At 44.7% G+C, this 24,333-nt stretch overlaps 2 protein-coding genes across 2 annotated transcripts in view; both read left to right on the forward strand.

Annotated features, from left to right (window-relative positions):
• The first annotated feature begins 292 nt into the window (after positions 1 to 292).
• LOC143986866 (uncharacterized) overlaps positions 293 to 24,333 on the forward strand; it is a 273,378-nt gene continuing 249,337 nt past the window's right edge. The window contains 1 exon segment of the mRNA XM_077485272.1: positions 293 to 441. Coding sequence (XP_077341398.1) covers positions 334 to 441 — 108 coding nt within the window. The 5' untranslated portion in view covers positions 293 to 333.
• Positions 482 to 16,391, forward strand: LOC143989441 (uncharacterized). Its single transcript, XM_077489568.1, has 5 exons — positions 482 to 2,078; positions 2,205 to 2,339; positions 10,936 to 11,142; positions 11,573 to 11,714; positions 13,838 to 16,391. The coding sequence occupies exons 1-5, from the start codon at positions 1,812 to 1,814 to the stop codon at positions 14,992 to 14,994; spliced, it is 1,908 nt and encodes a 635-aa protein (XP_077345694.1). The 5' UTR covers positions 482 to 1,811; the 3' UTR covers positions 14,995 to 16,391.

Consider the following 24,333-nt stretch of genomic DNA (forward strand, 5'->3'; position numbering starts at 1 on the left):
GGAGAATGCTGGGGGCCCCTCCTCCTCGACTATGTTCAGCTACTCCCCCCCCCCCCAATAGGTTAGCACTCATATAGCTTAAAGAAGCTAAGTGCACAAAGCAAATTGCTTGGTGGCCCTGAGGGAGGTCACCGAAAGGTGCCCACCCCCATTGGCCATAGTAAATAAACCCCAATGGTTCTTGGACTTTGGGGTTTTCCCCCCTTTTTTTTTTGGCGTCCCTTGTTTCCATCGCAAAAAATGGGAGGTATGCTATTAAATGTTTCTTGGAGTTGCAGTTCTTCTGAGCTCCACAATGTGGTGATCTCGCTTCTACCGAGACAGGAAGTCTCTATGGAATACAGACAGGAAGTGATGTCAGGTACAGACAGGATGTTCCGGATGAGAGGTGAGTCGGGAGGAAGTAGAGAGAAGACATTGCTGGAAGTGGCAGCAGAGGAGGTAATAAGATGTAATTTTCTATTTACACCCAGTAACCCCCCGTCATGTCCATCCTCTTCCTCCATAGTCACTGTGATGTCTTTTATCTCCAGCAGATGATGATACACACATATATAGTGTGGAAACCTAGATTAACCCCTTCGGGGGCAGAACATTTCCCCACTTACGGGGCCGGAACATTCCCTTAATTTTGGAGATGTGTCACCTTCTCACCTTAGCCGTCTTGTAAAGAGGGATGAGATTCAGATTCGGGTTGGGCTGGTTGAGCATTGCTGATGGAGTGGAGGGTGATCAGTTCTTCGATCTCCAGTCTGGTGAATGAAGCCAGAAGAGATGAACATTTCATCACTTCCAGGTTCAGAGCTTTCATTCCCCAGTCACTGTGGCCATTAAAGGAGCTGATTAATCCTGATCTGTCCTTCATCAGCTTCACTGGGGTCCATAGGTGATGTTAGGGGTTTAAGAGACCCCTGATGTCTCCTTAAAGAGGACCTGTCATTTTCACTATGGGATCACATAGGAGGCTATTAAAAGGTGCATTGTTGTGCATACCGGAGTGAGAGCAATAATTCCGGGGCCGTTATTCACTGTTAACTGCAAACTAATGACCTGTAAGAACCTTTAAAATGTTTTGCCGCAGCACAATTTTGGGTACTGAAGTTAGAATTGTGTCTTCATGAAACAGTGACTAAGCGTTGACTATTGTATGTTGGAGGCTTAAGCTTATTAAGGATACAGCTCCTGTGTCAGCATTTATTATGTACAATGTCATGACATATCACTGTACCGTTTTTGTATGTAGTTGTCTATCAAGACATGTTGTGATTTGATTTTCAATATATTTTTTTAACTGTAAGCCCTTGTACACACGGTCGGACATTCCGATGAAAAATGTCAGATCGGACCAACCATGTTGTCGGATAATCCGACTGTGTGTGGGCTCCATCGGACTGTTTCCGTCGGAATATCCGACCGACAAAGTTTTAGAGCTGGGCTATAAAATTTTCCGACAACATGATCCGATTGGACTTTGTCCGATTGTTTATAGAGAATTCCGATTGGACAAAGTGCCACGCATGCTCAGATCAAATTCCTAGACCAAAGCTATTGACTACTAGCCTGAACATAGTCCCGTCGTAACTTAATAACGTCCTCACGTTCTGAACGATCGGATTTTCCGACAACTTTGTCCGACCGTGTGTACGCAACACCAGTTTGGGACAAAATTCGACGGATTTGGTTGTGGGAATGTCCGACCGTGTGTACAAGGGCTTAGACCTAAGACAATTGTGAAGCAGCTGGAGATAATTGGTCACAAATTCATCCAGTCATCGGGTTCCTGTGTGTGCTGTGGCTGTATTGGTCGGTAGATGTACCTGTCTCTAGTTTGTGCAGCCCTATCGCTGTTATGTCCTGCAGCAGCTGCTCTCCTCCTACTATCTCCCTGTGCAACCCCTCACATCCCCACCCTAATATTGTACAACCAATACATTCCAGATAATTCTCCACTATCAATCTACAGAGAAATCCTCATAGATCACATGACCACATCAATGAGGATGGAGAAGCACCGGAGTCACATGACTGAGAAGATACTAAACCTCACCCTGGAGATCATCTACCTGCTGACCGGAGAGGTGAGGAGGATTCTGGGAGGTCACATGACATCACTCTTATCTCTATTAATAAAACACAGACCTGACGGAGAGGTGAGGAGGATTCTGGGATTCTAACATGATATTCCTTTTGGTTCCTCATTACAGAGATTTCCTCTTGTGAAGTCAGGTGATCATATGACCATCACAGTGCCTCCATGTGACTCCCTAAAACCTGAGAGACACAACATGGAGAAGATTCTAGAAGTCACCAAGAAGATGATGGAGCTGCTGACAGGAGAGGTGAGTGGTGCCGGGAATTCTGGGACATTATCCAGTAACAGACAAGGGATGTGTCTGGATGGTGACTGTATCATTGTGTGTGTCAGGTTCCTATAACCACTTTCAGACCGGACCATTTTGCTGGTAAATGACCAGAGGTCTTTTTACACTTTGGCACTGCGCTGCTTTAACTGGTAATTGCGCGGTCATGCAATGTTGTACCCAAACAAAATTTGCGTCCTTTTCTTCCCACAAATAGAGCTTTCTTTTGATGGTATTTGATTGCCTCTGCGATTTTTATTTTTTGCGATATAAACGTAAAAAGACCGCAAATTTTGAAAAAAAATGATATTTTCTACTTTTTGTTATTAGAAAAATCCAATAAACTCAATTTTAGTCATACATTTAGGCCAAAATGTATTCAGCCACATGTCTTTGGTAAAAAAAAAGTCAATAATTGTATATTTATTGGTTTGCGCAAAAGTTGTCACATCTACAAACTAAGGTACGTTTTCTGGAATTTACGCAGCTTTTAGTTTACGACTGCCTATCTCATTTCTTGAGGTGCTAAAATGGCAGGGCAGTACAAAACCCCCCCAAATGACCCCATTTTGGAAAGTAGACCCCCTAAGGAAATTGATAAGAGGCATGTTGAGCCCATTGAATATTTTATTTTTTTGCCTCAAGCGATTGAATAATGACAAAAAAAAAAATTTTTTTTTTTTTTTTACACAAAGTTGTCACTAAATGATATATTGCTCACACATGCTATGGGCGTATGTGAAATGACACCCCAAAATAAATTCTGCTGCTTCTCCTGAGTACGGGGATACCACATATGTGGGACTTTTTGGGAGCCTAGCCGCGTACGGGGCCCCGAAAACCAAGCACCGCCTTCAGGCTTTCTAAGGGCGTAAATATTTGACTTCACTCCTCACTACCTATTACAGTTTTGAAGGCCATAAAATGCCAAGATGGCACAAAACCCCCACAAATGACCCCATTTTAGAAAGTAGACACCCCAAGCTATTTGCTGAGAGGCATGTTGAGTTCATGGAATATTTTATATTTTGCCACAAGTTGCGGGAAAATTACAAACTTTTTTTTTTTTTTTTTTTTTTCACAAAGTTGTCACTAAATGATATATTGCTCACACATGCCATGGGCATATGTGAAATGACACCCCAAAATAAATTCTGCTGCTTCTCCTGAGTACGGGGATACCACATATGTGGGACTTTTTGGGAGCCTAGCCGCGTACGGGGCCCCGAAAACCAAGCACCGCCTTCAGGCTTTCTAAGGGCGTAAATATTTGACTTCACTCCTCACTACCTATTACAGTTTTGAAGGCCATAAAATGCCAAGATGGCACAAAACCCCCACAAATGACCCCATTTTAGAAAGTAGACACCCCAAGCTATTTGCTGAGAGGCATGTTGAGTCCATGGAATATTTTATATTTTGCCACAAGTTGCGGGAAAATTACAAACTTTTTTTTTTTTTTTTTTTTTCACAAAGTTGTCACTAAATGATATATTGCTCACGCATGCCATGGGCATATGTGAAATGACACCCCAAAATAAATTCTGCTGCTTCTCCTGAGTACGGGGATACCACATATGTGGGACTTTTTGGGAGCCTAGCCGCGTACGGGGCCCCGAAAACCAAGCACCGCCTTCAGGCTTTCTAAGGGCGTTACAGTTTTGAAGGCCATAAAATGCCAAGATGGCACAAACCCCCCCCCCCAAATGACCCCATTTTGGAAAGTAGACACCCCTAAATTTAGGGGTACACTAGTGAGACTAGGTAATAAATGGCGGGTGCCCTGAAACTATAAAAAAATAACTAACCAACCAGCGTCACCTGTAACAGTTATATGGTGATCACTGGTGAAAGGGTTAACTAGGGGGCAATCAGGGGGCTTTATGCGGTAGTATATGGGGGTCCCTGGCGCTATAAAAAGCTGCGGCGAACCTAAATACCTACCTGCCTAACTAGCGTCACCTGTGACACTAATACAGCGATCAGAAAAACGATCGCTTATTAGGCTGGGTTCACACTGGAGCGATGCGGGAACGCCACGAATCCGCGGCGGGTTCCCGCATCGCATGCCTCCCGGCGGCAGTTCACACTGCCCTATGCGAACTGCTGGGAGTGTCAGTGAAATGTTACTGACACCCCCAGATCAGTTCGCATATCGCAGTGCGATCTGCAAACTCGGATCGCATGGTGTGAACACCCATGCGATCCGATTCTGCTGCGGGCCAAAAAAAGGGTCCCGTGCGAATTTGCGGCGGGTGCGGCGAATGGCTGAACTCGAATCGCACAGAGATCGGATGTGATTTGCACTGCAGTGCGGTGCGAATCACATTCGTTCTCATAAACCGCTGCAATGTGAACCCAGCCTTAGTGACACTGGCGACGGGGGGTGATCACGGGGTTAAACCTTTATTGGGGGGGTTAGGGGGGTACATTAGAACTAAAGGGGGCTAACTCTAACTGCCCTAACAGTTATTACAGTCACAAATGACACCAATGCAAAAAAAAAAAAAAAAAAAAAAAAAATGACATTGGTGTCACTGTGACTGGGGGGCAGGGGTAATTGGGGGGGTGATCGGGGGGTAAAGGGGGGGTGTGAGTGTGCCTGGCATGTTCTACTGTGTGTGTAGAGTGTTGGTGCAACTCACCGATCCGCTCTCCTCCGTGTCGGAACGGAAAATACCGACACGGAGGAGAGAATACATCACTTCCTCTCCTGTGTTTACATTACAGGAGAGGAAGTGATGTCACGGGGGATTTCCATTCGTCGAGAGCGATCGCGAGGGGGTGGCCATGAATGAATGGCCGCCCCCTCATCCCGGATCGCTCTCGAAGGAATGCCGACCGCCGCAGGCACCGGGGGGGGGGCCCGATCGGGCCCCCCACCCGCGGGCAGGCAGGGACTTATATATACGCCCATATGCCTGCCCGTGCCATTCTGCCGACGTATATCGTCGTGCGGCGGTCGGCAAGTGGATAAGGTGTCAGGATGTCACTGTCTATTTCTCCATGGAGGAGTGGGAGTATTTAGAAGCTATCTAGGAAGGTGCTACATTACTAAGAATGTTTTATTAGATCTTTTAGAGTTGAATCCTCAGTGATGATAATATTAGAGTATAAAGAGGAGGATGAGGAGTATGGAGTGATGGAGTTTTCAGATGGACACAAGGATATGATGGAGCCACCTAATACCAAAAACCCACCAGAGAGATGTCCCCGTCCTCTGTATTCCCCGGATTCCACACAGGAAGATCACAACTACACAAAACATAATTGGGTAGATAATAAACAACTATTGGTAGTCCTGATTATGCAGAGGCTTCCAGCACACACAAAATAGGGACTGCATGCACACTGACACAATAACCAGTCTAGGGGGTGTCTGTTGATTTACCACATGAAGACCAGGCCTTTTCTAACGCAAATACAATTCTGTTTACAAATTAAAATCTGTATTTTTTTAATAGAGAATTACTTAGAAACCCAAAACATATATATATATATATATATATATATATATATATATATATATATATATATATATATATATATATATATAATTTTAGGAGAGGCCCTAGAAAATAAAATGGTGGTTGTTGCAATTTTTTTATGCCACACGGTATTTGTGCAGCAGTTTTTCAAACACAATTGTTTTGGAACAAATACACTTTAAATGGTTGAACTAGATGGACTTTTTCAACCTGACTAACTATGTAAAGAATTTTTAATGTGAGAAAAACACAATATATAACCCAATTTTTTGGAACAATATAAAAAGATGAGGTTAGTGTGAGGCGAGGAGAGCCGATTACCGGCATCTCCGTGTTTACATGTGACCGGCTGGGATTGGACACAACCGATCACATGGTTAAAGAGCAGCAGACCAGGCTCTTTACAGAGATCGGGGTCGCGCCATGTCCTAGCACCACGCCGTGATCACGAGAGCGGCCATTCTGGGACGACGTCATATGACGGTGGGCGGACGGCAAGCAAACACATTCAAAGGTCCTTTTTTTTAATTTATTTTCCGTAGCAAAGCTCACCTAATTGCTAGCAGTGTAGTATATGCTCTCCGTTCCCATGGAGGGCCGGGAGCCCCAGACATTATCAAATACTACTTTGCTACACATCTCAGAGCAGCCACCTCCTGGACAGTCCATTTTTCTTCTAGCAGATGGTCAGAGATAGAAATGAGTATAATGCCACGTACACACGACCTGACTTTTTGACAGCAAAGGTCCGACGGAACGAGTCCGTCGGACAATTCGATCGTGTGTGGGCTCCTTTGGACCTTTGCTTGGCAAAAATCTGGTGGACTTTAGAAATAGAACATGTTTTAAATTTTCTCACCAGAACTCCGCCGGACCGAGAAATCAGTTTGTGTGTATGCTAGTCCGATGGACAAAAACCGACGCTAGGGCAGCTATTGGCTACTGGCTGTGAACTTCTTTATTCTAGTTCCGGTCGTACGTCATCACATTCAAATCTGTCGGACTTTGGTGTGATTGTGTGTAGACAAGTCCGTTTATTCGGAAAGTCCGTCTGAAAGACCGCCGGGCCTAGTCCCTCGAAAAGTCTGGTCGTGTGTACGCGGCATAACCCGTCCTGTGCACCTTTTGTTCCATGCTTTGGTCTAATTTACATACGTCTATTATCCGACACAGGAGTCTATACCTGGGCCCGATGCCCCTCACTCTCTCCATTTGGAAGTAGTGTTCTAGAAGGTTCTCTCTGTCTTCTCCATGCCCACCTCTCCTGAATATACGTTTTAATCCAGATATTTTCGGAAACCCTTTTTCTTACAGTCGCGTGTACCCTTGGTCACGAGCAGGTATTTTTCAGCTTCGTGACCTGGTGCACCACGTGACCTGTAAATTATTCTCGTTTCAGGAACATCACAATAAATTTCAGATTCCAAAAATCCTTTTCTTCGCCTATCTTCAAATTTAAGCATTTTTCTTTTGCTCCAAATTATTGTCCGTGTCTTTGGAAAAACCTACTGCATTCAAATTATTATGTGCTCAGGGCCCATGTCAACCTGGCTTTATTTCATCCATATATAAAATTCTCCATGAATTTACAGATGTCTCCTATACCTATATGCAGAAGTGGGCCAAAATTATTCAGACACCTCTTTCTCTCCCACAATGGCAAATAATTCGGGACTCAATATCCAAAGCTTCAAGGTGCGTGAAGCAGAGAGACAGCTCGTAAAATCCTCTTGTTCTGCTACAGAACAACCAAGAGGTTCTTCATAAGTATGACCCCCCTCCGTTCCCCAGACCCGTTGGAGATGTCTTAAAGTGGAGGGCCACCCTGAAAACCAAAAAATTTTAAAAATGACAAAAAAAAATCAAAAAATAATAAAATGAAAAATTTTTTTTTTTTTTACTTACCAGAAATGCCTGTTGCTAGGCACTTTATCCTAATCTTCCTCTTCCTCCTCCGCGGAGATCTTCTGTCTTCTGTCTTCGTCGCGGCGTCTTCTAGGTAATCGGTCGCCCTGTGTTCTGGGAACTGTGTGTTCCAGAACACAGCGCGTCCCATTCAGAAAGCGCTGCGGGACTCGCGCATGCGCAGTAGGAAACGGGCAGTGAAGCCGTAAGGCTCCGCTGCCTGTTTCCCTTACAGGGAATGGCGGCGCCGGGACCCGAGAGCCGAGGGATGGCTCGGCCTCGGGCGGCCGACATCGCGGGCGCCCTGGACAGGTAAGTGATTTTATTAAGTCAGCAGCTGCTGACTTTTTTTTTTTTTTTTTTTTTTTTTTTTTAAACTGGCCCTCCTCTTTAACCACTTAAGGACCAAACCCCTTTCTGAGATTTGTTGTTTACAAGTTAAAAACAATGTTTTTTTGCTAGAAAGTTACTTAGAACCCCCAAATATATATATATTTTTTCTAACACCCTAGAGCAGTGATGGTGAACCTTGCCACCCCAGGTGTTTTGGAACTACATTTCCCATGATGCTCATGTACTCTGCAGTGTAGTTGAGCATCATGGGAAATGTAGTTCCAAAACATCTGGGGTGCCAAGGCCATCACTCCCCTAGACAATAAAATGGCGGTCGTTGCAATACTTTCTGTCACACCGTATTTGCACAGCGGTCTTACAAGCGCACTTTTTTGGGGGAAAAAATACACTTTTTTTAATTAAAAAAATAAGAAAACACTAAAGTTAGCCCAATTTTCTTTTTTTATAATGTGAATGATAATGTTACACCGAGTAAATTGATACCCAACATGTCACGCTTAAAAGTTGCACCCGCTCATGGAATGGCGACAAACTTTTACCCTTATAAAAATCCCCATGGCCGACGTTTAAAAAAATTCTACAGGTTGCATGTTTTGAGTTACAGAGGAGGTGTAGGGCTAGAATTATTTCTCTCGCTCTACCGATTGCGGCGATACCTCACATGTGGGGTTTGGACACCGTTTTCATATGCGGGCGCTACTCACGTATGCGTTCGTTTCTGCATGCGAGGTCGGCGGGGTGGGGTGCGTCTAAAAAATAAAAAAAAAATACATTTTTTTTTTCTCATTTATTTTACCTTTTATTTTTTATTTTGACACTGTTACTTAAAAAAATAATAAGAAATTGTGTCACTTTTATTCCTATTACAAGGAATGTAAAAATCCCCTGTAACAGAAAAAAAAACATGACAGGGCCTCTTAAATATGAGATCTGGGGTCAAAAAAGACCTCAAATCTCATATTTACACTAAATTTACACTTTTTTATTTTGACACTGTTATTTAAAAAAACAATAAAAAATTGTGTCACTTTTATTCCTATTACAAGGAATGTAAAAATCCCTTGTAATATAAAAAAAACCATGACAGAACCTCTTAAATATGAGATCTGGGGGGGTCAAAAAACACCTCAAATCTCATATTTACACTAAAATGATATAAAAAAATAAATAGTTTTTTGTCATTTAACACAAACCTCACATGTGTAGTTTGAACACCGTTTTTCATATGCGGCGCTACTCACATATGTGTTTCTGCGCGTGAGCTCGGCGGGGTGGGGTGCGTTTAAAAAAAAAAAAAAAAAAGTTTTTTTTTTTTCTTATTTATTTTACCTTTTATTTTTTATTTTGACACTGTTATTTAAAAATAAAAAATGATGTCACTTTTATTCCTATTACAAGGAATGTAAAAATCCCTGGTAATAGGAAAAAAAAACCATGACAGGACCTCTTAAATATGACATCTGGGGTAAAAAAAAAAGACCTCAAATCTCATATTTACACTAAAATGATATAAAAAAAAAAATTACGAAAAAAAAAATGGCCCTTTAAGAGCTATGGGCAGAAGAGACATTTTGACTCACTTCCGCCCTGCAATGATATGGAGACGGGTGGGGGGGGCCATCTTCCCCTCACTTGTCTGCATGTCAGGCCAGAAGAAGGATCTGATCACCTCCGCCGCTGCCAGACGGCTCCGATAAGCGGCAGGAGGGGGGGGGCCCGATAAAAGTGATCTCACGGCGAATCCGCCGCAGAGACCACTTTTATCTTGAAGCGGACCGCTAGCTGAAGAAGAGGATACCAAGGTTATGGCAGCTAGCTGCTGCCATAACAGCGATAATCCTATTCAAAGTATTGATGTATAACAACGGTGGGCGGTCCGGAAGTGGTTAAAGATGTGGGTACGCACTGTCACATTTTCTGGGGTTGCCCCGTGATCCGACCTTTTTGTATCTTGGTGCAATCTCTCCTTCAGGAGCCTTTTGAGTTGGATTTTCCTCTAGACCCGGTTCATTATCTATTGGGTCTCCCTAACCCGGGTGTCTCCAAACATCCCAGTAAATTGGTGACTTATTTTTTACTAGCTGCTAAAATGAATACCTACCTGTTGGTTATCCTCTAATCCTCCTACACAGTCCCAACTGTTAGAGACCATAGTTCGTATACGCTGGAATGGAACGTTTACTGTATAACTGTAGCTTCAATGTCCGCCTTCCTGTTCTCACGGGAGAGTTTAGAGAGGCACCTGCAGGAGGTGAGGGGGACAACCCCTACCGCTGTCGGAAAAAGTGATCCCAGTGGCTAAACAGCTAAGTAGAAAATCTCCAGTTGAAAATTTTAGTACTGGGGGATAGGACTGACAGCTGCAGCCATGGCCTCGGTATAACTACTTGAACACAATCATGTGTGAGGTTAATGCTGATAAAACTTGTAGCTGGGGATGGGTATAGGGCATGAGACACTCCGATCTCAGCCTGAGGCAAGAGAGCGAGCGACATGGCCCTGCCAAATACTTAAACCCTCTCCCATCGTGCTCCAGTGGCCACCTCGTTCTGGGATGGCTGGAAGATATCTGAATATTCATAACCCGACCTGGCAGAGAAACCTCCTACTCTAGCAAGTGCTGCAGTGACACCTACTATCAACAGTGAGAGAGATCACAACCCCACTGAGCTTAGGGAGAAACCAAGAACACAACTATAAAAATAATAACTGGGTTGGCTACCACCCAGCCAAAAGTGACATTGTCCTCTCACATTCAACCTATCTAGGAGGGTGCTACATTACAATGAATGTTTGTTGTTGTTTTTTTTTTTTTTTTTATATTGCAGAATGGAAACCTCGGGAAGGGTAATATTGTTTTTAAAGAAGAGTATAAAGAGGAGGATGAGGAGTATGGAGTGATGGAGGAGCTTTCAGAAGGACACAAGGATATGATGGAGCCACCTAATACCAGGAACCCACCAGAGAGATGTCTCCATCCTCCGTATTCCCGGTTTTCCACACAGGAAGGTCACACCATCTGTCACAATTACAAGGTTGGTGGGATGGAACATCTAGAACAGTGATTCTCAACCAGGGTTCCGTGGAACTTTAGGGTTCCTCCAGAGGTTGCTAGGGGTTCCTTCAGCATTGGGCAATTTCCACTCACACCATTGATCTTTTTAGCTATCTGTAAGGAGGTAATTCTTCCCAATGACCACAAGTGTATGGACCATTCTTCCCACTGATCATCACACTAATGTATCATGAGTTGTAGATTTCTCATTTTTATCAGGGGTTCCTCGAGACCGCAGAACTATTTTAAGGGTTCCTTTGTGTTGAAAAGGTTGAGAAAGGCTGATCTAGAACATGGACTTGTGGAGGCAATGTGTTATGTCTCAATATTAGTGCTTATATTTATATATTTATATTTTTATATATTTATATTTAAATATACAGATTATATTTTCTCTCTTTTTTTTTTAGTGGGAAGACCCAATCGATATAGAAATTGAAGTTAAAGAAGAAGAAGAAGAGAGGTATGTGAGGGATGATCAGCAGTCTATGGAGGAGGATGGAATAACGGGGACATTTATAGAGGAGGACACTCCTACAGAGATCAGCACAGGTGGGTCATTAACACTAAATACATTCCTCCACCCATACTGCTCACTGATTGGTCCAGAGTAGGGCAAGGACTGAGTGATATCAGCCTGTAATCCCCTGGTCACTTTCCTGAGCTGTGTTCCCCGTCCTGTATTCCTGTATTTCTCTCGGATAATCTTCCTTCTCTGTGCTGCAGACACAATTTATGTATCTAGACTGGATTTATGGAGGTTCTGGGGTTCAGCTGGCAGCAAAATGTTCATTTTCACCACAGACGTTACTAGACCTAGGCACCTAGGGTATGTGCTTTGGGTCTTCTGCCCCATGCCAGGGTCTAGCAAGATCTCTGACAGAACATTTGGGGGGGGATCCATAGTGGAGAAGGATCTGAGGGGTTTTGGTAGATCATAAGCTCAATAATAACATGCAATACCAAGCTGCAGTTTCCAAAGCGAGCAAAGTCCTTTCTTGTATTAAGAGAGGTATGGACTCCAGTGAGAGAGATATCATTTTGCCCCCCTGTACAAATCATTAGTAAGACCTCACCCGGAATATGCCGTTCAGTTTTGGGCACCAGTCCTCAAAAAGGATATCGGGGAACTGGAGAAAGTGCAGAGAAGGGCAACCAAACTGATAAGAGGCATGGAGGAACTCAGCGATGAGGAAAGATTAGAGGAACTGAATGTATTCCCTCTTGATAAGAGGAGATTAAGGGGGGATATGATCAACATGTACAAATATATAAGGGGTCCATATAGTGAACTTGGTGTTGAGTTCTTCACTTTACAGTCAACAAAGAGGACAAGGGGGCACTCTTTACGTCTAGAGGAAAAGAGATTTCATCTCCAAATACGGAAAGGTTTCTTCACAGTAAGAGCTGTGAAAATGTGGAATAGACTCCCTGCAGAGGTGGTTCTGGCCAGCTCAGTAGATTGCTTTAAGAAAGGCCTGGATTATTTCCTAAGTGTACATAATATAACTGGGTACTAACATTTATAGATAAAGTTGATCCGGGGAAAATCCGATTGCCTCTCGGGGGATCAGGAAGGAATTTTTTTCCCCCTGCTGTAGCAAATTGGATCATGCGCTGCTGGGGTTTTTTGCCTTCCTCTGGATCAACTGTGGGTTTAGAATTGGGTATATGGGATTGTATGATATTTTTTTTTTTTGTGGTTGAACTGGATGGACTTGTGTCCTTTTTTCAACCTGACTAACTATGTAACAATTCTCCCAGGGTTACTTGCTCTGATGTTTGCTGGCTGTGCCGGGTGGAGGGATATGTCTGTATAGTCTCAGACCCAAGTCACTGAGTGCAGTCTCAGGAGATGGGAGGCAGCGGTGTGGGATCTCTGCAAATTGTCTCATGTAAACATTTAAGCTTCCACTGATTACTGAATACCGTTACCCCTCAGTTTTACGTTGAGTACTCCTGACCCCTGCACTATATACTCTTATCCTGTGCATTACAAAGTCCTGACACTATATAGTCCTAACTGTTACATATAATATACAATATGTTGTACATTACATAGTCCTGATTACTGCTATATATTTACAGTATATACACATAATATGTATTCTCTTTTGTTACACCCATTTCCTACCAGCTGGACATTTTATATCTGATGATTTGATTGGAGCACAGACTGTTACATGGTGATAATAATGTGATAACATCCTCAGACTTTTGGAACCTTAAACAGAAAGTGATAATGAGGGAGGAGTCAATAACCCAATGATGGGTCTTCATCTTGGTTGTTCTCCCCCCATCCTCACTCTCTGACCTCTGGTGGGGCTCAGCCCCGCTGTTATTCATGACTAAATCATGGACTAAATAAGGAAGTGCAGGACTTCTTGTGTTGGGAAGATGGCAATGAGTGATAGAGGGGGAGGGGACACTCGTCCTATAATCCCCTCATCACTGTCACTCTTATAAAAGACAGTTTTTGTTGTTTCCTCACTCTCTGACTAAGGTCCATGAATAAAGAAATGATCTGGTAGGAGATCAGAGGACCCATTTACTAGTTACCTTGAGGGGGGAATTGTAAGATCCTCAGAGACAAAGCTGCCTGATGTGGGTGGAGTCCTGGTTTAGGGGAACCAATCAGCTCCTGTCTAGTAATAATCTTTGTATTTCTATTTTAGTAGATGGACGGGAGATGAGGAAAACCTCAGAGGATTGTCTCACTTTGTCTCCAGACTGTAAAGTAGAAGATGAGGACATCACACAGTATAGTCCAGGAGAAAACCCGACTACCTCAAATGTCCATCCGGCACCACACAGTGTAGATGGACCATCGTATTCCTCTTATCCTGAGGAACCTCAGACTGTGCGGGACGGTGCCGTCCTTCCAACAGAGAAGAGGTTTTCCTGTACGGAGTGTGGGATGAGTTTCCATTTTAGATTCAATCTTGAAGAGCATAAAAGATCTCACACCGATGAGAAACCATATTCCTGTAGTGAGTGCGGGAAATGTTTTTTGAAGAAGTCCTCTCTTTTCAGACATAACAGATATCACACAGGGGAGAAGTCCTGTCCTGACTCCAGGAATTACTTTGTAGAGAAATCAGAACTTATCACACATCAGAGGTCTCACACGACGGAGAAGCCGTATTCATGTCCTGAGTGCGGGAAATGTTTTTTACTTAAGCCACATCTTTACAGACATCAGAGATTGCACACAGGTGAGAAGCCATATTGCTGTCCTGAGTGTGGGAAATGCTTTTCAGCAAAGTCTCATCTTCACTCGCATCAGAAATTGCACTCAGGGGAGAAGCCGTATTCATGTCCTGAGTGTGGAAAATGTTTTTCACAGAAGTCCCATCTTTACAGACATCAGAGATTGCACACAGGTGAGAGGCCGTATCCCTGTCCTGAGTGTGGGAAATGTTTTTCATGTAAGTCCACTCTTGACACACATCATAGATTGCACACGGGGGAGAAGCCATTTTCATGTTCTGAGTGCGGGAAATGTTTTTCAGATAGGTCCAGTCTTCACAGACATCAGAGATCTCACACTGGGGAGAAGCCGTATTCCTGTTCTGAGTGCGGGAAATGTTTTGTATATAAATCAGAATTTGTCATGCATCTGAAGTCTCACACGGGGGAAAAGCCATACTCCTGTCCTGAGTGCGGAAAATGTTTTTTAAAGATGTATAATCTTTCCGTACACCAGAGGTCTCACACGGGGGAAAAGCCGTATTCCTGTTCTGAGTGCGGGAAATGTTTTTCGCAGAATTCCTGTCTTTACAAACATCGGAGATCTCATACGAGGAAGAAGCCGTATTCCTGTCCAGAGTGAGGGAATTGTTCCTCACTGAAGTCCTGTCTTCTTGTACATCGGGGATCCCACACAACCCTCGAGGTGTATTAGTGCCTTGAGTGCGGGAAATGTCTTCTATATGAATGTTGCTGGACATCACAGCTCTCATGTGGGGAAGAAGCACACCCTGATATACACCTCAGATATACTCCATGGCTGATCTTCATCATGTAAGAAACAGTTGATAAGGAGATCAGAGATCACCAAAGACATGGATGAAGTGTTGTACCGTGTTGGACATGGATAGCAGTAGAAAGATAAAAATGTCACCACCTTTCATTGGCTGAGTACATTTTGTGACGTAAGCTTTTGTTAATAGTTGAGGTCTATTTTTAAAAAATTAATTGTATAAATTGGACAAGGTTTCATCCAGCCATAATAAATACTGACAATGTTTTATTTAAAACAGAGAAATTTAAGAGAAAACAGATCAAAATCTGTCCCTCGAGAATAATTGTGATTTGTAAGGATGCATATTTCTGTCATAAGGCACGCACAACCACAAAGAATAATTCAAAAAATATATATAATTTATTACAAAATATAAATTTTTTTAAAACAGTGTTATGCCCTGTACACGCGGTCGGACTTTCCGATGAAAAATGTGCGATCGGATCACGTTGTCGGAAAATCCGTTCGTGTGTGGGCTCCATCTGACTTTTTCCGTCGGAATTCCCGACACACACAAAGTTCCAGAGCTGGATCTAAAATTTTCCCGACAACAAAATCCGATCGTTTAAATTCCGATCGCGTGTAGACAATTCCGACGAACAAAGTGCCACGCATGTTCAGAATAAATTACGAGACAAAGCTATTGGCTACTGGCCTGTTTATAGTCCCTTCGTACGTGTTGTACGTCACCGCGTCCAGAATGATCGGATTTTCCATCAACTTTGTGCGACCGTGTGTATGCAAGACAAGTTTGGGCCAAAATCCGTCGGAAAAAATCAGACGGATTTTGACGTCGGAAAGTCCGACAGTGTGTACGGGGCATTAGTCATAAAACCAACGACTAAGAATAGTACTCATTTTCAAAAAGCTTGAACAGATGCTTGTGTGTATTGGGTAGCCGACGCTTTTCGCAGTCTAGATTACCGCTTCTTCAGGGCTGTTCCCCATGCATCTGCATAGTCCAAGTTACAGAAAAATATGACATTAGTATCCAGAAAATATACACAATAATTTTACAAAAGGTACAGCAATATTTTCATTATGGTGCTCACCCAAATATCCTGACACTGATCATATGGTAACAGCGGAGAGAAAGGACGGACACCATCCTGTGACAGACAGGTGATGTCAGAATCACCTATTTAAAATGGTGTTCCACAGAAAAAAAAAAAATAATTAAAAAAAATAAAAACATTTTTTTAACTCGCCTCTAAATGCCTGTTGCTAGGTGGTCCCTCGTAGTCAATAAACAATCAAAAACAGCGCATCAAAGAAACTCGTAGTATGATGTGAAAAAAACATTAAAATAAAACAAAACATTTTTCACATCATACTACCAGTTTCTTTGATGTGCTGTTTTTGATTGTTTATTTGCTGCATCCATTTTTTAGCCAAGTCCATAATGGGTTAACAGCTGCACATGGAGACCAACTATAGGACACTCATTTAAATAATGAATATCCCACAAGATAGATAAGCGTTTTTTAAAGGGACCATTCATTTGTGCGCCAACTATCTTTTGGTTTGATGTTGCAAGGTCCCTCGTAGTCTGCCTCCTTCAATGCCTGGGCTGGTGACAGGTAGGTTAATTGGCTTCTGTCCAAAATTGGCCCTAGTATATGAATGGGGACCTTGGATTGTGGGCTCCTTGAGGGTAGGGACCAATGTGAGTGTGCAATGTACAGGGATAGGGACAATTGTAGACACTCACTCAGGTTGAACTGGATGGACTGGTGTCTTTATTCAACCTTACTAACTATGAAACTATGAGACATCACTTCCCCTCGGTGCAGGAAGGGCTCAGCTCTGCCCCCTCCCTCCCGTCAGTCATCTGGGACACGTGACAGGTCCCAGATGACTGCGCGGCCAACCTTGGCGCCGCTCGCGCATGTGCAGTGGGTGCCTGGCTGTGAAGCCACAGCTGGGTGCCCACAGTAAGAATGCCGGCGCCACGAGCGGAGGGGGGTAACGAGCGGGGCTTCATTCCCCTGCATCGCTGGACCCTGGGACAGGTAAGTGTCCGATTATTAAAAGTCAGCAGCTGCAGTATTTGGAGCTGCTGACTTTAAAGCGGGATTCCGCTGACTTATAGTTTGTTTTTTTCTGTGTCATTGTAATGCCTTATTCATATAATTATACTATTCACTACTTGTAGTTTTATTATCCCCGGCTTGCCGATTTCTTGCGCAAATGTAACTTATAAAACTTCCTCCCGGCTGTTTCCATTTTTTTTTTTTTTTTAGGGGAACTCCTCTTTAACACGGTGATTTCCTATAGTTGTCAGTGGTCATAATGCGTTAATCCACTATTCTGTTTTTCTGATTGAGGTATTTCAGTAAAAATGATGGCCCTTTAGTTTCCTCTGTCAGGCATGGTCGCTTACTAATAACTGGGATCATACTCATGCACTTATCCGTACAGTAGACATTGAAGGAGATAAGTTAATCAAACCCATAGTAATGGTAAACTAACCTTTGTCCTAAAACTGAAAATACCGAATTTGGTCACTAGATAGCGCTAGGCATCATAGGAATTAGTGCCATCTGCGTAGCTGCCAAACACAACATTTTCCATTTTCGATCAATGAAGATAGCCTAATAACATTTGTTTTTTTTATCCCTATTCACACGGAAGGCATGTAGATGCACTGTCACTGGGTGAACTGCCATGCAGAATATTTATAAATAATAAAGATGCAGCGCTTCAAATCAACAAATTGCACAATATGTGACAATAAAGTTAAAAAAAAAAAATTGTAACAAAAAGTATACAAAAGTTAAATTTAGATAATTCAACAGTGCCATGCATAAGAAGGTTAATCCAGTCCACAATAGTAGGGAAGGTCCACAAATATAAAATAGTGAATCAGATGAAATCTTCACGCTTTACGGTGAAAGACCTTCACTTTACTGCAGGTGGTTCTCAGTGCACTCCAACCATAAGTGCTCCTTATCAGAACTTGTTGACCTCTTCAGAGCTAATATGGAATGTGTCACCGGCGTTACTCAAAGACAAGACATGAAGGATACTCTCATAGCGTAAAACTGTATAGTGAAAGTGTATTCGAAAATTAAAATTGCACGCTCACGTGTTGATAAATCAAAACTGGCTTTACGAACATTCGTGGCTCCAAATGGCATTCCTACAGGCTTGTAAATGAACAGTTCCAAACATCCAGTGAGGTCCGTGTGTGTAATGACATCCCCGTCGTAGGCTCCACCCTACACATTTCGTCAGAGATGACGGCAAATTCATAACAGCTGTGTTTCCTATCTTCCAAAAATTGGTGGTCCTGGGAACCTTGCAGAATTGGCCTGTGTGGAAGAGGTGCTCCCTTACTACTAAATAGGGAGGGTGCAATCAAAAAATGACTGGTATCTAAAACAAGAAAAAATAAAGAAGCCTTGTCCACACTCAAATGAGCTACCTCTTCAAATGTATTAAGCATATGTAATGCAAAATAAAAAATAAAACAGCATCACACACCCAAAGTCCCCACACTACTCCTCCCCCCCACCCTACATTCCAACCGTCTCCTGCTGATTTCAAATCTCTGGACCATTGAAGCATCTTTTCAGCATTTGTCAATGGGGGATCGCAGCAATCTGATACAGCAGGAGAGGTGGGGAAGGGGTCCAGCGGATGTCTCAAACTGCTGGAGGCTGGGGGGGGGGGGAGAGCTGCTGAAAATGAAGGGGAAAAAAGCCATGGGAGAGGCAGGAGGAGCCCAAGCCACAGCCGCATATGTCCACAGTCAGATCGAGAGCTAGAGCTGGTGGAACCCGTCATGCAGGGAAGTTTCCCGTACTGCTCTTATGTGAACTCACTCAGCCTCAAAATCACTGGGTTCACATAGGAGTGGAGGGGGGCTGCATGCGTTTCAGACAGGAATGGCATCGCATTCCTGTTCAAATCGCATTGCAATACTTTGCAGCGTGATTTGCTCCCATTCATTTTGTATGGACACAAATCGTACCACAAAGTATTCTTACCTGGTATCAGCATGAACTTGACCTAAAATATCCATACTCGCCAATAAAAAAGGATATCGGTGCATCTGTAAGATATTGTAAAAGGGAGAGGATATGCATTTGGGTGGAAAAAATATGAATGCAATCTATACACTGGGGGGAGAACCTCTGGGGGAATCTAAGATGGAAAAGGACCTGGGGGTCCTAGTAGATGATAGGCTCAGCAATGGCATGCAATGCCAAGCTGCTGCTAACAAAGCAAACAGAATATTGTCATGCATTAAGAAGGGGATCAACTTCAGAGATAAAACGATAATTCTCCCGCTCTACAAGACTCTGGTCCAGCCGCACCTGGAGTATGCTGTCCAATTCTGGACACCAGTTCTCAGGAAGGATGTACTGGAAATAGAGCGAGTATGAAGAAGGGCAACAAAGCTAAAGCCGCGTACACACGTAGCGGTATGTCCGACATACTTAGTCTGGCGGACTTCCCGCCAGACTGTCCGTCTGACTTTCCGAACGGGCTACTTGCCCACACACGGTACTTTTTCAGCGGACTAATACGGCGTACTAAGTCCGCCGTACTATCCACCCTACTTTAGAAATGAACGGACTCGCCCACACACGCGGAGGAAAGTCCGCTCATTTCGAGCGCGTCTCCAGGTAGGCGGGGCCCGCGAAGGAGACGTCGCTGGCCCCGCCGCCTGGTATAGACTTAAACGGGAACCCCAACGCCGAAAAAAATCGGCGTGGGGGTCCCCCCCCCCCCAAGTCCACAACAGACCCTTGTCCGAGCACACTACCCGGCCGGCCAGGAAAGGGGGGGGGACGAGCGAGCGCCCCCCCTCCTGAGCCGTACCAGGCCGCGTGCCCTCAACATGGGGGGAGCCTTGGGGAAGGGGGGGCCGCGCGGCCCCCCCACCCCAAAGCACCTTGTCCCCATGTTGATGAGGACAAGGGCCTCTTCCCGACAACCCTGGCCGTTGGTTGTCGGGGTCTGCGGGCTTATCGGAATCCGGGAGCCCCCTTTAATAAGGGGGCCCCTGGATACCGGCCCCCCCCACCCTATGTGAATGAGTATGGGGTACAATGTACCCCTACCCATTCACCTGTAAAATAAAAGTACAAAAAAAACACAACACACGAGATAAAATACTTTATTGCACAGCTCCGGGGGTCTTCCGTCTTCAGGGGTCTTCTCGCCGGACTCCTCCACTATCTTCTTGTAGCTCTTTTGCTAGCGGAGGAGCCCGGGTTTCTTCCTCGCCGCTGGCCTCTTCTCCCGACTTCGGGGGTCTTGTCCCCCTCTTCGGTTCTTCTGCCGGGCCACCGCGCCTTCTTATAGCTCTTTTACAGGCGGTGGCCCGGTCTTCTGTCGCCGCCTTCTGTTCTTCTTCTTCTTCTCCAGGAGATGTTGACTCGACGATCTCTCCGGCCGCAATGCCAGGGACGCGCTGCGCTGCCACTTATATAGGGACAAGGGGCGGTGTCACATGGGTCAACATCTCCTGGAGAAGAAGAACGGAAGGCGGCGGCGACAGAAGACCGTGCCACCGCCTGTAAAAGAGCTATAAGAAGGCGCGGTGGCTCGGCAGAAGAACCGAAGAGGGGGACAAGACCCCCGAAGTTGGAAGAAGAGGCCGGCGGCGAGGAAGAAAGCCGGACTCCTCCGCTAGCAAAAGAGCTACAAGAAGATAGCGGAGGAGTCCGGCGAGAAGACCCCCGGAGCTGTGCAATAAAGTATTTTATCTCGTGTGTTGTGTTTTTTTTGTACTTTTATTTTACAGGTGAATGGGTAGGGGTACATTGTACCCCATACTCATTCACATAGGGAAGGGGGCCGGTATCCGGGGGCCCCCTTATTAAAGGGGGTTCCCGGATTCCGATAAGCCCCCCGCCCGCAGACCCCGACAACCAATGGCCAGGGTTGTCGGGAAGAGGCCCTTGTCCTCATCAACATGGGGACAAGGTGCTTTGGGGTGGGGGGGCCGTGCGGCCCCCCCTTCCCCAAGGCACCCCCCATGTTGAGGGCACGCGGCCTGGTACGGCTCAGGAGGGGGGGCGCTCGCTTGCCCCCCCTTTCCTGGCCGGCCGGGTAGCGTGCTCGGACAAGGGTCTGTTGTGGACTTGGGGGGACCCCCACGCCGATTTTTTTCGGCGTTGGGGTTCCCCTTTAAGTCCATACCAGGCGGCGGGGCCAGCGACGTCTCCTTCGACGTTTCCCCCGCTCGAAATGAGCGAACTTTTCTCCGGGCGGGAAAAGTCCGCTCATTTCAAAAGTACGGCGGACTGGCATACACACGACGGGATTGTCCTCCGAAATGCGAGTCCGGCGGGAAGATTGGAGTGCAACACGGCATTCTAAGTCCACCGTACTTTCGGGTCAAAAAAGTATGCTGGAGGCTACACACGGGGGGATTGTTTGGCGGACTTGAGTTTGCCAGACTTTTCCACCAGATTGTTTGATCGTGTGTACGCGGCATAATAAAGTGTCTGGGGGATATTAGTTATGAGGAAAAGTTTCGAGCACTGAACTTATTCTCTCTGGAGAAGAGACGCTTGAGAGGGCATATGATGTCAATGTATAAATACCGTACTGGTGACCCCACAATAGGAATAAAACTTTTTTTGTAGAAGGGAGTTTAACAAGACACGTGGCCACTTATTAAAATTAGAAGAAAGGAGGTTTATCCTTAAACTACGTAGAGGGTTCTTTACTGTAAGAGCGGCAAGGATGTGGAATTCCCTTCCACAGGTGGTGGTCTCAGCGGGGGAGCATTGATAGTTTCAAAAAACTATTAGATAAGCACCTGAAAGACCACAACATACAGGGATATACAATGTAATACTGAGATATAATCACACACATAGGTTGGGCTTGTGTCTTTTTTTCAACCTCACCTACTATGTAACTATATGTCAGAAACCATGAATCAGACCGAGACAGAAGTACAATTAAATCACACTTGTTTATTAAATAAAAATAACAAGGTAAATAGAAAAAGCGTAGTCAAAGCATAGCCAGAGTCCAGTAACCGGATAGAGTAGTCAGCCAGGCCAGAGTTCAATAACCAGATCGGGTAATCAGCCAGGGCAGAAGTCAGGGATCCAAGTAGAGCAACAGCAAGCAGGATAAGGAGCCAGAAGGGATGTCGGCAAGCCAATCTTTAAACAAAACCACAGGAGATGGTTTCTTGTGCTGCGACCAAGGCGAAGGCAGAGATGAAGTGAACTGGACAGCGTAAAAGTAGGCAGGTCAGACGAGCATGATCAGGAACAGCTGGTAACTGGAGAGAGATGAGAGCTGGCAATTAGCTGACAGCTGAGCAGCCAGCCCAGAGATGGAAGGGCTAAGCCAGCCCTGACACTATATGACCGTCCACATGCAGTTTACTGAGCAATATACCAAGCCCACCAAGGTTCTGTAGACTATGCAAAGCAGTGTGGGTGGGGTCACACGCCCTGCATATGGGGTATCTTTTCTGTGCTCGTCAATGCCCCTGGATGAGGTGGAGCCCACGTTCGGGTGAAATCAACCTTAAGGCGTGCCTCCGACTTAGAGATGAGCCGTGCACCGTATGCAGTGAATGTCTGTGTTAAGTCCCAGTAGAACTTGCAGTCCCATATTCTACATACCTTGATTGTGAAGTGTCACATTTATGTGGAACCCTGCTGAGCCTTTGTCCACTCCACCTGTCCAGTTTATATCTGCCACCTCACTCCCATTGACAGAATGGGGTCCCACATGAGCACCTGCACGAACCTCATTAATGCTCTTAGTTAATTCCTTACTCTCTCTCCCATACGACTGGGCTGAGGATTTCTGAAGTGCTGGATCAGTCTTGGTTGCTATGGGAAACCGAGTTCTGGGAAGGAGGCCGGAGCACTGACCCCCCCCCCCTAACTACTAGAGAACATCTCAACTTGCCCAGGTACCATGCTTCATGACAGACTGCTATTCACTTTAGACCAGTCCCTTGGTTACCCGTACCAACTGCTCTCTTCCTTTCTTACTCCAATGCAGAGTTAACCTCTTGACTGACTGCTTCATACCCCGTATGCACTTTAACTCACCCAAGTCAGCTTAGCTTGTCTGCCATTTGACCTTCATGTACCCCTTTTGTAACTTCAGACTGTTTTGTCACCTTTTTGGGGCTGTGTTCGATATATGCAAAGAGAGATCACACAAATACTTAAAAGTATTACATGTATTGAAAGATATAAAATAAAACAAGAATACTTAACTAAAGATGCTGTTTCCGCCACGGGGCCCTCCAAAAAGGCATGGACAAGTAATCAGACCAGATGCTTGCATGTTACATGATGAAGCTCTGGATGAGACAAACTTATTCCAGTTTGGGCTGTGGTATTTAGACTTACTGATTTCTCCTAGTCCACGACTAGATTTTGGAAACTAAATTAAAGCCTATTGCAGGCTCGGTTATAGATGAGGTCCAAAAAGAACTGACTATGTAGTTCCAGACCAATGACCAGCCCGACTGCGATAGAAGGATTCTGTGGGAAGCCCGCAAGGTGGTTATCAGGGGAATTCTTATCAAGCATGGGTCATGGCTCAAACAGCAACGTGAAGAGAAACTTTTGTATCTCCTTGATGATATCCACAAACTAGAATCTCAACATAAACAGACCCAGACTCAGCACTTGATCGGGACCTTCTGTTCCCTTCTTAAACAAACATCAGACCTACTACAAAACAAGGCCAAAGCGGCGATACAACAATGTTGCAGAATTAACTATGAATCAGGAGACAAATGCGCGAGACTGTTAGCCCACTCAGAGAGCAAAAATTGGCTTCCTATGTACCTCAGATTGTTACCTCTCAGGGCCACAAGGCTTTCGTGAAATTTTATTTTTCTCTCTACAACTTGCCGGAACAATCTCCACCTCAGACCCAAAAAGAAGATTACATTGCGACATCCCAACTTCCCCAACTGTCCCCTAAAGTACGGGAAGACCTGGAAGCCCCAATAACTTTAGATCAACTTCAGACTGCACTTAGTCTCACAAAGACAGGAAATGCTCTGGACCCAGACGGCTTCTCGCTTCAGTAATACAAACTATTCCTCCCGGCAATAGGTCCCCATATGGTTTAACTGTTTAATCAATTGGGATTGACAACCCTCTTCCCGAGAGAAAGCTCACCTCACCGTGATTT

This window comes from Lithobates pipiens, unplaced genomic scaffold, assembly GCF_037356315.1.
Source record: "Lithobates pipiens isolate NorthernLeopardFrog02 unplaced genomic scaffold, aLitPip1_a1.2 Scaffold_18, whole genome shotgun sequence".
In the NCBI taxonomy this organism is placed as follows: domain Eukaryota; kingdom Metazoa; phylum Chordata; class Amphibia; order Anura; family Ranidae; genus Lithobates; species Lithobates pipiens.

What these genes read in the sequence shown, in the direction of transcription:
- LOC143989441 (XM_077489568.1), top strand. Translation starts at nt 1,812, where the DNA reads ATGTACCTGTCTCTAGTTTGTGCAGCCCTATCGCTGTTATGTCCTGCA. An exon ending in TCTACCTGCTGACCGGAGAG is followed by an intron (nt 2,079 to 2,204) that starts GTGAGGAGGATT and finishes TCCTCATTACAG; the next exon opens with AGATTTCCTCTTGTGAAGTC. An exon ending in CCATCTGTCACAATTACAAG is followed by an intron (nt 11,143 to 11,572) that starts GTTGGTGGGATG and finishes TTTTTTTTTTAG; the next exon opens with TGGGAAGACCCAATCGATAT.